This window comes from Pavona decussata, unplaced genomic scaffold (genome assembly GCF_977016875.1).
Source record: "Pavona decussata unplaced genomic scaffold, jaPavDecu1.1 SCAFFOLD_72, whole genome shotgun sequence".
NCBI classification, from domain to species: Eukaryota; Metazoa; Cnidaria; class Anthozoa; order Scleractinia; family Agariciidae; genus Pavona; species Pavona decussata.
In genome coordinates, this window is record NW_028145491.1 from 23,334 (window position 1) to 36,533 (window position 13,200).

The 13,200-nt window shown below is 37.2% G+C and overlaps 1 protein-coding gene across 1 annotated transcript in view; it reads left to right on the top strand.

Moving 5' to 3' along the window:
* The window catches only part of LOC146476760 (uncharacterized), a gene marked incomplete at its 5' end in the record, with an annotated part of 220,663 nt that overhangs the window by 13,213 nt on the left and 194,250 nt on the right, over nucleotides 1-13,200 (top strand). Inside the window, one exon of the mRNA XM_085113862.1 lies at nucleotides 1,973-2,167. Coding sequence (XP_084969988.1) covers nucleotides 1,973-2,167 — 195 coding nt within the window. The remainder of the gene's footprint in view (nucleotides 1-1,972; nucleotides 2,168-13,200) is intronic.

Consider the following 13,200-nt stretch of genomic DNA (forward strand, 5'->3'; position numbering starts at 1 on the left):
ATATTTTCTAAGTCTCCCTAATGAGATGCATTTTTCCACTCGACTATTCACTTTGTCGACTCGACAATGCTTCTGTCCACTCATACGACCCGTAGGACCCGACAACTGATTGCAAAGGCCCTACTGTCTTACAAATACGGACTGATATTTTCTCAGTCTCCCTAATGAGATGCATTTTTCCACATCCGCCCCTAAAATTTTAAAGCAACATCATGTAATTCCACGAAAATGTAACTACTTCACCAGTTGCACGAAACTGACCAGTGGAACAATTGTTTCACGACTCGTACGAGTGGTAAAGGCACTTTCACGACCCGAACAAGTGGTGAGTATTGGACAACCCTCATAATGTTACTCTTCTGTTTAGTGAAAAACGTACTAGTTGCGTGAAGTACAATAATGAAATATGTCGATCATTCTGACGTTGCGTTATCGGAAAATATGCCACGGCAATCGGCCTTTACGAATTTTGCTGTGGCATTAGTTATCACTCACTCTAGCTGTGAATGTCTTTTTGTACAGCAATACAGAGCAATGAAAAACTGGTTCAAGTATTACATTTTGTATTCTAGAGATAACTTTGTCATTCTCTCGGGAAAATATATCATACAAACTAAATGTATTTTAAATGTGTTGACTAGTACTTGCGTGACCACTGCAATATTTCGAAGAAAATACACAATAAATTCCCTTTTGTTAAATTCTGTTATAAATGTTATACCCAATCTAGATTTCTTACATGTTGCAGTAAAATAACAGATCTTACCTCAAACATACCTGTTATTGGAAGTTTCGATGTACAAGGACAAGATTTTGCCTCCAATAATTCTTCATTTTCAAGTGTTTACATGCGAAGAGTTCAACAGTCGGCATGTTGTTGACAGGCTGTGATCTAGAAAACCTGCCTGTTTTGCACAGCTTAACAAACCCGAAAGTGATTTTAACGCCTGTAATTAGCTTTTTTATTGAACCAAGTTCTTACTTAGTAAGATATATCAAAAATACTTGGTTCTAGATGCACCATTTGGCAATGAAAAAATTGGTTGAGATCTGGACGAGCAACTTGACCTTTTCAAATTTGGGGTTACATCTCACTCCCTAGTTAGACTTGTTTTATTTAAGGTATATAAAACAATGCAAAACTTATCAGATTATTAAATTTTGTTTTCCAACAACAATTTTATAATTATCCGGCAAAAATAACGTACAAACAGTAATTTATTGATGTACATCTTGTCCTTGCGTGACCACTGGAATTTTTTGAAAAAATATGTGAAATATTTCAAAACTAACAGCATGTCAATCGCTTCACTGCGATTTGTTATTACCCGCCATTACTAGACTCCTATCTGCGATAATTTGGGCGAGGTTTTCCTTTAATAGTTTTCACATCACAACAAAGTTCTACCTTTTCTTAACCTGGTCAATTTTCATAGGACGTTTTTGGCTTTCCTGCGGAAATTTTGACTGGTTTTGCAGTTTGCAAAACTTTCTCTACTGAGTTCTTTGACCAATCACTGGACTCTTGACTCTGATCACGTTCCCTGGTCACACCACTCAATAACGTCATTAGTTTGTCTGAACGCTAATCGCAAACGCCCCTAGACCAATCGAAACGCAAGTGTTACCCTGTTCATTGTATAATATGAAGTAAATCGAAGCATGACTCTCAATGTAAGTTTTGATCTCAAAAGATCCATTTCAAGTACAGGGGCTTGCTGCCTAAAGTCGGTCTCTAGTAGGGTTGTGCAAATAGCCCTTAACTCACCTAATGATGCCAATACCACACCTGGTAAATCCCGTTCTTTAACGAATAATTGGCCTTTCACCTTAATCTTATCCCACTGTTAAGAGTTGTAATCTCGATATTTTTAAGCTCGTCATTTCACAGTTTTAATTTACCTACTAACCCTACCTTTTCTTTTCGTTCATCACTGTTTGAATTTTTATTACAACCACAACTCAATAACAGAACTCAAGTGTGAAAAACTTTCTCTGGGGAGTGGTGTGCGTGTTTCGCCTTCACACTGTTACTCGTCCAGTCAAGATTATGGCTCAATTTGTTCCTTTTCCTGTGCTCATGACCACCAACTCATCGGTCCTTCGTCATCTTTGTGCGGAATCAAGGGAGCCTGGAACGAGGATGTTAACACAGTCAACTGTAATGGTTTGTATTAAAAGTTTGATCTCTATTGTTGGACAAGTTTATCATATGTAGTGCATCGTGTCGTCTGTCATTGGGGGGCTTCGCTTACCAATAAGTCGTCTGGGGTACAAAAATAGCGTTTGCTCTTAATCTGTAAAACAGCCAACAAGAAACAGCTCGAAATCGAGGCTTTCGAATGAGTTATACAGTCGAATGGCTCCCGTAAGCGACCATCCATAATGTCAAGGATATGTGGTCGCTTACCAGAGGTCAGACCACAGGGGGTCTAATTCTCGGGTTATCTACATATGGTAATTGCGGAGACCTAACCCTTTAGCCAGTGGTTATCGAACCCATGCATGCTATTTACGAGATAAGAGATTTTTTTTCCTACAAGGGATTCAATCTGATTAAAGTTTATTTCAGTGTAAAGTATAGTGCATGTGTATTTTATCAAAATTTTGTTTCAGTGCTAGGCTATTTCAATTCGGGAGACACTCGAACCAGTAGCTCCGACTGTGAGATTTACGGCGTCCGCTGTAATGATGTGGCAACTATTTTACAGCGACACATTTTTCAATTTCCGCCCGTGAGAGATACAGCAGATTGTGTGTCAAGTGGTCGCCTACGGGAGGCTCAAAAGTATTGATAATTTTAAACAATCATCTCTAAAAGTGGTCGCTTAGAGGGCTGGTCGCTTACAAGAGGTGGTCGCCTACGAGAGGTTCCATCTATAGTGATTTGACTTGAAAACGTTTGTGAAAACGCTAATGAGAGGTGGTCGCTTACGAGAGGTGGTCGCAAAGGGAGGTTCGACTGTAGTAAAAAAAAATGCTGAAAGTTTATGACCAATGATTTATAAGTGGCAATCGTTTTCAATCTTTTATTTATTGAGGCTTCACGTTACATAAAAGTCTGTTATCTGATTACAATTCAAGAAAGAATTGGTTACAATTATAATACAAAGACATGGAACTCTAAATTAAACACATAAAACAAATAAATAAAAAGCCACACTGCTTTACGGTTTTAACGCATCGAAAGACTAAAACGTTGAAGGAAGAGTGTCGAGAAGCTTATGGAGTTCTCTAACTTACTTAACAAGAGGAAAGTAATGAAAGACGCTTACGGTAATCTCGTTGATTCTAAGCGAAACAGGATTTCAGAAGGTGATTAATGACTCAGTTGAAGCTGCCAACATCTTTTCCTCAACCACCGTCTTGTTTATTAAACGTTCTCAGGTTTTTCCTGTCGCTCTTTGTTCTATCAATTATTATGAGAATAACAAAATTGCTTCAATGGATAAGATATCTCAGTCAAAGCGTCGGGAGACGAACATTAAATCATCGTTACACCGTATGTCTTGTCAAACGGATGAGCTGTGCAAACAAAGTACCCTTCTTCCTTACGGTACAGTAAAAACCCGCTTACAATTAAGAACACCCATTTTTGGGGTTCATGCTGATTGGGTTCTTATATATCGGGTATTTTAGTTGAAATCAGCCTGAAAGTGTTATTAAGTGTTCTTAATTTTTTACTTCTAAAAGAATGTAAGGGATTTACTAACTATGATGAAATACAAAACTTTGAGAGAAAATTAAACTTGAGACACACAACATTAGAAAATAAATTGCACAAGCAAGTGAAATTACTAGCATTTATACAGGGATCTTAGTGCAATACCACAGTAAAGCTACAGACACTGTTTGTTCTATTAAACTGAAAAGGGAAGAGTTTTTATATATAAGAACAATTTCCAGTTTTCAGGCTGAATGTGTTCTTAGCGGAGCTCCACGCGCCGGAGGCGCGGCGCGGAGCCCCATAGCTAAGAGAATTTGGTAACCCGTGAAAGCGAAAAATTTTGGTTTGGTTATGACGTCACTTGTCCACTCGTACGACCGTCCGACCGTACGCAATCCCACAATGCTAATGCGCCCGTGTTTGTTTGGCGGGAAGTTGCATGGCGAGGTGCCTTTACAACAGAAATGATAAAGAACACAAAATACAAAGTAAATTTATATGTTTTCGTTGGATATGTTGACAAACGTAGAAAGAAGAGAAAGAGAGAGTAAAAGAAATCAGAAAAGCGGGGACGATTAAGCAAAGTTCAACGTGAAAGCGAGCGATGGATAGCAAGTTAGAGCAGGCCGGCCGGAAAAGTAAGTTTAAAGAAGCCTCATATTTGTCTATATCACCCGTTTATACCCCTTAAAATAGCTTTACAAAGACACTTTAATCGCTTTTGATATCACTAATATTCGAGGAGAAGTTAATTTTTGAAAAATATATTTCGTGGCCGTGCTTTTCATTTGCACTGCATGGCTCTCATGTGATTGTAAACACACGCAAGTTTCAAAGTTCTTAAATAATTCTACCAAACACCAAAGAGTATTTTTCTGTATTCTCATTTTGTTAACGTTTATTTAGATACTACAACTATTACTATAGGAGCAGAATGGACACAATTTTGAATTTCCAAACATTTTTCCCCCGGGAGCTATTTTAAAAACTTGCTCTCTCAAAAATACCATGTTTACGTATTTCCGACGGCCGTTTAAACAGATCATTTGTAAATTAAAATAATTTCTTCCAGGCAAAAATCGATAATTTATCATGCTACGTGTTTCAAGCTTTACACAGATACTTGAATCGTTTATTAAATTCTCGATACCTTTGATATTCGTATAAAAATTAATTTTTGAACATTTTGTTTTATGACCGTTTTTTTTTTCATTCGCTCCGCACGGCTCTCATGTGTTTGTAAACACACACAAGTTTAAAAGCTCTGAAATAATTGTACCAAAAGCCAAAGACTATTTTCCCGTATTCTCAATTTGTTAACGTTTATTTAGATACTTCAACTATTACTAAAGGAGCAGAATTGACACAGTTTTGAATTTCCAAACATTTTTCCCCGGGAGCTACCTTGCTCTCGCAGAAAATATCATGTTTACGTGATTCGACGGCCGTTTACAGGTCATTTGTAAACGAAAATGCTTTCTTCCAGGCAACAATCGATAATTTTTCTTTATGTTACGTGTTTAAGGCTTTACTGACAGATGCTTCAATCGTCAATTACAGTGCGACGCACTGTAAATTCTCGACTCCATCGATATTTGTGTAGAAATTATAAATCAGTTTTGAAAAATATTTTTTCGTGGTCGTGTTGTTTTCATGGCACCACATGGCTCTCATGTGTTTGTAAACGCACGCAAGTTTAAAAGCTCTAAAATAATTCTATTAAACACTAAAGACTATTTTCCAATATTTTCCATTCGTTAACGTTTATATAGAGACTAGAATTATTTCTATAGGTGCAGAATTGACACAGTTTTGAATTTCCAAACATTTTCCCTGGGTCGCTCAGTTTCTCAGTACACCAAAAATATTAGCATGACGTGTAATTCGACGGTCGTTTACAAATCATTTGTAAACGAAAATGCTTTCTTCCAGGCAACAATCGATATTTTTTCTTTATGTTATGTGCTTCAAGCTTTACACATTTTACCTATGATACCACCAATATTCGCAGATAAATTATTTTTTGAACATTTTGTTTTTGAGCTGTGTACATGCAATGCATTTGCGCCGCTCCGCCTTCATGCGCTTGGACTGTATAAACACGCACAAGTTTTTTTTTTTAAAAACGCTCGGATATTTCGCTCTACAACCAAGCGTTAAAGTGTTGAAATTTTTGTAAGGTCCAGAATTATTTTAGTAGGAGCGATATTGACTGAGTTATGATTTTTCAAACATTTTTATCCGAGCGTCAAATAAGTCTGGGAACCCTGTTAAGCAACGACGACGGCAGCAACAACATTTGAACAAAAACAATCACTCCGCAATTAAATTTTGATACATTTCTTTGCCGTCCTCCGCAAAACAACAACGTGAAATGACCTAATTTAAGGAATTTGTGGAGAACATTTGCAAACGACGGTGAATTTTTCTTTCTCTGTTAACTTGAACGCAACTCCTACCAATTTAGGCAACTTGCTAGCTGTTAACTAGTCTAATGCGTTTCTGAGCAACAATCAATGTTTTTTTCTTTATTTTACGTGTTTCAAGCTTTACAAATATACTTCAATCGCTTCGATAGGATTAATATTCACACTAAAGATCTGCGCCAAGCAACCAAAAGTGATTTCCCCGTGTTCTCCTTTTCTTGACGTTTATTTGGATTTCAGTAGGAGCAATATTGACTGAGTTGTAAATTTTACACATGTAATGAAGAGAGAATATAAGTTTAATTCAGGAGTAAACTAACAACGATAAAACTTAATGTCAGGTTATTGTTCACCTGCGCTGTGAAGCTTCCTACCGCTTGAAAATCCGCGAAAATAGATTGATAAAAATAGCAAACGGTGGATCTAAAGAAGGAACTTACGGAGTAATTTCTTCCACTGAATTTGACCTGCTCCTTCTTCCCATCAAAAGGACACTGTTATGCTCGGTTATCATTCGTTGTAAGAAGAAGTCGCGAGGTAAAAGCACTTGTTCGCCATGACCGATTTCAGTTTCTCAGCTAAACAAATGTCAATCCGATAAAAGTTTTTAGCTTTGACGCAAATTATATTTTGCTGTTTCTTGTAAGACACGAAAACTTAACGTTTAGGAATTTTCTTTCTAGCTGCAGCACTTGATTTCCATGTATTTGTGGTACAAACAACTCGGCTTAAACAGTCGAACTCCAAAGAACTTAAAAGAACACGTTGTTTTTGGACACAAAATAAAGAAACCAACGAAATGTAGAACTGGCGTGCTCAGCCAATCTGGAGCGAGTAGGTGGTAACGTTAATACGTTCATACGCTAAGCAGATTTCTATAAATGCTATAAAAAAAATTGGAGCTCCGCTTTTAGGCTTGGCTAAATATATATATTATATATATGCTCCTTTTTTACCAAATTTCAGCCTGGGTGTTCTTAATTCACATGTTCTGGTATGCGGGTTTTTACCGTAGTCAGAATATTAACATTTTTGTGTGCTTGATATAAACCTGCCTTCTATATTTTTGGAACAAAATTAAATTATTATGAGCAAAAATCTGTGTCTATTAATGTGTTTTTCGATTTGAGTTCAATAGACCTTGCAGAGAATCTAATCTCTGAAGGTGAAAAAAAAAATAATAAAAGGTTTGGAGAGAGAAGAGGGCGCGAGCTTCTAGAGGGGTGTAGCATTATTTCAATTTTTTACATTTCATTTCCTGCATTTCAAGTTATTTCTGGGTGATTCTAAAAGATATTATTACACAAAGTTTTGGGCATTTGTCTGTTGTTATAATAAATACATTTTTTCAGACTTTAACACCTCAGCTTGGGAAACTTACTTAAATGTAAAGGAGTGAACAAAGTTAATAAAGCTGATGTGCTTTAAAAGCTGTTATTTTCATAGCATCGTTGCAAAACGAGTAATATTAAGGTATCATTCTCCAAAGAATGCTGTGAAGTAACTGTGAAGTATAATATGATTCATTGGAAGTTATTTCATGTTGATTCCTGAACGCGAAACACGAGAAAATAATGTTGAAAAAGCGCACAGAAAATACAAGTCATGTTTGGAAAACGTTTGGCTTCTTTTGCAATAGAACGTTTTACTAAAACGACAGGTCTCCGGTTGGAATCACTGCCTTTAGGCAAGAAATGCAGGGCTAGGTTAGCGATTGTCACACAGTTCCTAACATTTTTTTTGCGACGAAAATCCAACAAGTCGCAACTATTAGACCAAGAAGATCCCCGTGCGCTTAAAAGGTGGGTAATTTTCTTTTATCATGAAAAAAGAAAGCCAGTCTGTCGTTGAAACAAAGTTGAATAAAATAATACTATCGGTAAAATTAAATTAAATTAAATTAAAATCAAATTAAATAACCACATGCAAATGTTTCTTAGAAAAGGTATACTAAAATTAAAAACAAATTTTCTTTTGTTTTGTCCACCAACATGGCGGCAATGCAATCCACCTTTAGGTGGATTGCATTGCCGCCATGTTGATGGTGAAAACAAAAGAAAATCTGCTCACATAGTTTGCATAAAAATGGAAGTTAACTCCCAGAGGAGAAAAATCTTATTGTTCCATACCACCAACATGGTCGCCATTACGTCACATGCAATCAACCTATACATGTAAATATTCTCTTGTGGGTTTTCGCTTTGTTTGGTCAAGCCGACATTTTTTCGTGATGCTTGACGTCCGAGAGGTTCTTTAATATCTTTTAGGTTATCTGGGTAGCCTCTTGTACGCAGTCTTTGTTTAAAATTGCCTATATTCTCTTCGAATGTGATTTTAGAATAATTCGTTCTCAACAACTTGGACGGCAATCCCTATCTATCATTGTCTCTACTAAACTGTAATTACAGTGCCAAGAATTTAGACAGCAGAATCCCTCTATTTTACCGAGACCCTGAATATTTTCAAAAGCTGCGTTGCAACTACGAAGATCTATTGAAACGCGAATTTATTTTGTGGAACAACAAGGAGATATATGTTGAAAACAAATCGGTCTTTTGGAAGACCTGGCGGGATAAGAATGTTCTTTTTGTACAAGACTTGCTGAACTGTCTTTCACCACAAGAATTCGATGACAAATACAACACCAATACTACCAAATTACTTCGACCATTCCCGCGTGTCTCAAAAGCTACGCATCAGTTCATGCGGATCTTGGGTCCCTGCGTATGCAACAGCCATTACGAAGAAGACAATCTAAATCATCACCCTTTGTTTACTGAAGTGTTTCCAGCAACCCAAGAATTAACCCAGCTGACCACATTACTCTGCAGTATAATTATGTCATCCGTACATGACAATATACATCAGAACTGTAACGTGTCGCAATATTGTTTAATTGGTACATATCGTGTAACATAGTCAAGCGTAATTAGCATATTGTAAATTATGCAATCACTGCACATTTCCACACACTTGCACAGTGAGCCCCGCCTCTTTTATGTTTCAGTTCTCACACCAGAGGTATGATAGACAAAAATCTAAAATAATGAAAGATTACTTTACCTCTTTCTTCAAAATGATGAGATTTATTACCAAGCATTAATACTGATTATTATATGGCTACAATAGTACGCGCGCTCTGATTAGCTGCTGAGCGGGCAAGATTTTCTTGTAATGACCAGGCATTATGAAAATTTTTCTCGGCTCGATGGCTCTTTTGAGTTGTGAGTAAAAGCTACGAGCGCGTGGGCGAAAACAACAAAAAATATGGACAAAGTACAACTATATTTTCAATAACTGAAAGAAAAGCTAGCATACAGATACTTCTTTAGTATGAGCGACGAAGAGAGCAATAGCGAGAGCGAGGTTTATTTTCCAAAGGAGGAAGAACAGGGCAAAAGTGAGCAAAACGACATGAGCAAAGTTATCACTCACGAAGACGAAAATTTCGGTAACAGTCAAGAGGAGATACAAAAGTTTGTTTAAGAACAGAAAAGTGAAAACACTGTGAAAAAAACGTCAAGTGATATGAAGTGTTTTTACCGTTTTCTTGGCGAGATAAACAAGACAAATGTTCAGATTTTGGACTTACTACCGAAAGAACTTGACCACCTCCTGGGAAAGAAGAGGTAAGGAAAACCAATGGTGAGGAATACGAGCCAAGTACTTTGACGGGACTGTAGAGAAGTATCCAGAGATTTCTGTCTGATTCCGTTGTGTTACTGAGAGCGACGACGAAGATTAATATTCATCGCGAGTGTCACTGAAATCACTGCAAGTTCTCCCCACGTGTTCAAAAATCAATCACAAACTGGGCCCATCTATGCTATAGCTTCTAAAATTTTTAAGGGTCAAACACTGTAAACACAGGTCAGTGTGTTTTTTGAAATTTAAGTGGTTAATTTTGCCCTAGATCTTGACGTAATAAAGACAAAAATTGTTTCATTGTCAAAGAAACTGTGTCTTGTGGTTTCGATCACATCGCCAGGTTCGTTTCGGTTCAGTGGACACGACCTCAAATGACCTCTTGCGCGCGCAAGCGGATGTGGAAAATTACTTCCGGTGTTTTTATTGTATTCTTTTTAAGAATAGCGCTAAAAAGGCCATATAATAAATAAGTTATTAACCTCGTCCGTTCAGTCATTACAGGGAAATCTCAGACCTCGGCCTTGATGTATTGACCTCGCTATCGCTCCGTCAATACATCAAGGCCTCGGTCTGAGATTTCCCTGTAATGATCTCACTCTCGGTTAATAAGTGGTATATACATACATACTCAATATTTGTGGCTCACTTGGCGAAGTTGAAGAGCCAACTGTTCCTTACATCACCTCTAAACTTTTCACAAGTTAGAGGAGAATCGGAAAAGAAAAATCTGTTGTTGAGAGTATGATAGTAACATTTTAACTTAAGCAAAACAGAAAATTAGATCATCAGAACCTCTACACTTTGTTGACTCCCAGTGGGTAGTTGCTGTAAAGGAAGGAAATCCACAGTGTACATGAATGAGAAAAATAGGCAAGGCAACGATAAAGTGGAATGGAGGAAGTCTTACTACCTGTCGTAAGTGTCAATATCTACAGGAGCAGGTCTGTGAAATATGTGTCAGGTGTAGAAACTGATCCTCTCCGGATTCAGGTAGTCGTTGGTTGCAGTATTTTCGTTTTCCGCTAAAGAATTTGCATCCGTGATCCCTCTTAATGACCAAACTTCAGGTAAAAAAAGCGAACAAAACCTTCCTGTGATGTTTAGACGTCGAATAGCGAAATTGTTTGCGAATCCGCACAGGCCCCGTTCAATAAATTATAAACTTACTAACGTAAAAAAATTCTAAACAATAGCTTTATGAGTTCGCCCATAATAAGTCCTTTCTTGACCCCTTGAGGGTGGCAAGGGGAAAAAATACGTTTATAGGGAGGCCTTAGTAAATTTGAAATGTGATCCCACAAAAAAAGGTTTGTTTTAAGCTGCTGTCACGTCACGTAACGTGACGCGCCGCTTCTAGTTATCCCCATTTCTTATCTTTTCTTTTACTCGGTCACAAAATGGCTATCTGCCATTCATCATCTTTGAAAGAAAGCTAGGAAAGAGGGTTTTCACACTGCAGATTTTTCGGGTAAATGTGGAAACTCCCTTGTAACTCGGTGACTTTTGCAGGTACTGGTGGATTTTATTTCGGAAATCCTCAGAAAACTGCCGCGAAGCCCAAAGTGGGTGTTTTACTGGCTAAGCCGAAAAAGCCATATGCATAGGAAAATCGACAACACTGCGAAATTGTTTTCTTTTTGGACCGTAAATTACGTTACTATGTTTCAAAATACAGCAAGTCGGTAACTGGTGTTCAGAAGAAACTTGCCTACTAGGAACTCAAAAAATGATATAGCAGTTCTGCTATTACTGTCATTGTATAATATTTAGAGAAGATAAAAAGGACAATGTGAATTACGTTACGGTAACGTAATTTACCACGAATGACATAAGGTGACTTTGTGACTGCGTTACACAGGAATGTCTTGACCAAATAGCAAGAGATTAGGAGTGGGGTGTAGTGTCACTTGAAATGACGCAACCAAAGCGGCCTTCCGAGCCTTTTGACCTCATGCTAAGACCGCGGGGAATCACTGCAACTGAAAAAGGTCTCTGTCAAGACAGTGACTGTTTTGACAGAAAGTTAAAGTAAGCACAAATGGAAATCAATGTTTTTCTCTTCTATGTAAGCTATTGCCGCATTGTTTATGCGAGAAACAGCAGTATAAATTAATCAAGCGAAAGACATTACCCAATTTGGCAATAATTGCGACGGTAACGTAATTTATTACACCCATTTTGAAAGCACTTGTGATCCTTGCAATCTGATTGGCTCTAAACAGTGCGATTTATTCCCAAATTGCACCTTTTCTTTTGCTCTAAATCGCATCCTTTCTTTAGCCCATCAAAATGGAAATGAAATAACAAAAATAGAATATTAATATTGACAATAAACCTCTGTGATTTCAAAATAGGTGTAATAAAGTGGTAATTGAACTTTGTGTCGTGCAATTTTGGTCTGAAATCATACTTGTGATTTCAAATCAAACTCGCGCTGCGCGCTCGTTCTATTTTGAAATCACGCGTATGATTTCAGACCAAATTGCACTCCACTCAGTTCAATTACCATTATTTACAGTGAAAAATGAATTTCAATTATATCGACGAATTAGAGAAAACAGCTTTCCAGTTGACTGATTTTTGAGTTTATCAAGAATGTAGAAGCATAATCTCATCTATCTTGCATTTTTTATGGCTCTGGATCTCGTTTTCAGTATGTTGCTTCTGGAAAAATATTTACAGGGTTTTTCGCACTTACACTCTTAAGAGAAAGTCCGCGTTAGATTCGACCGGTCAATCTGGGCCAATCGTTTGATTTCCTTCAAATTTTCAGCAACAGACAAAGTTGATATAACATTAATGAAAACACATTTCTTTTGATTCTAAACTTAACAAGACCCGAAATTTTGAGGCGAATGTTCAACCCCCGAACCCCCGAAAATCGACCTTTCACCGAGTCGAAATTAACCCGTTTTCGGATGTTTGCCGCCGAAAGAATATTAATACGAAAAACTTTACATTTATACCACGAACACATACACTATACTTCTTTACAAATATGGTATATAGAACTCATATTATTGAGTACTTTTAAAAGGAGGGCATTATTAACTTACTGTTAATTACTTGATTATTTGTAGCTTATTTTCTACTTCAAATGCATACATGTTTATGCGGGGCAACTTATTATTTAACCCTTTTACGCTATCTAACATGTATTGTACTAAAATAATAACAAAAACTGTAAAAACATATCGCAAAACTGAGAAATATATAGAAATGAGACTTCAGAAAGGTCTTAACAGCAACTGCGAATTTACGAAACTTGCAATAAATGAGACGTCAGAATGGTCTCAGTGAGAACTGCGAATTCTAATGCAAAAAGAAGAAAATGCAGGAAACTGCGAAAATTCGCAATTTTCAGTTGAAAATCGTAAACTTTGTAGCTACAATTTCGTCCTGGACCGGCATACCGCTACAAAAGGCTAGGCTAGCAGAGCTTTTCTTTATCTTGTTTGT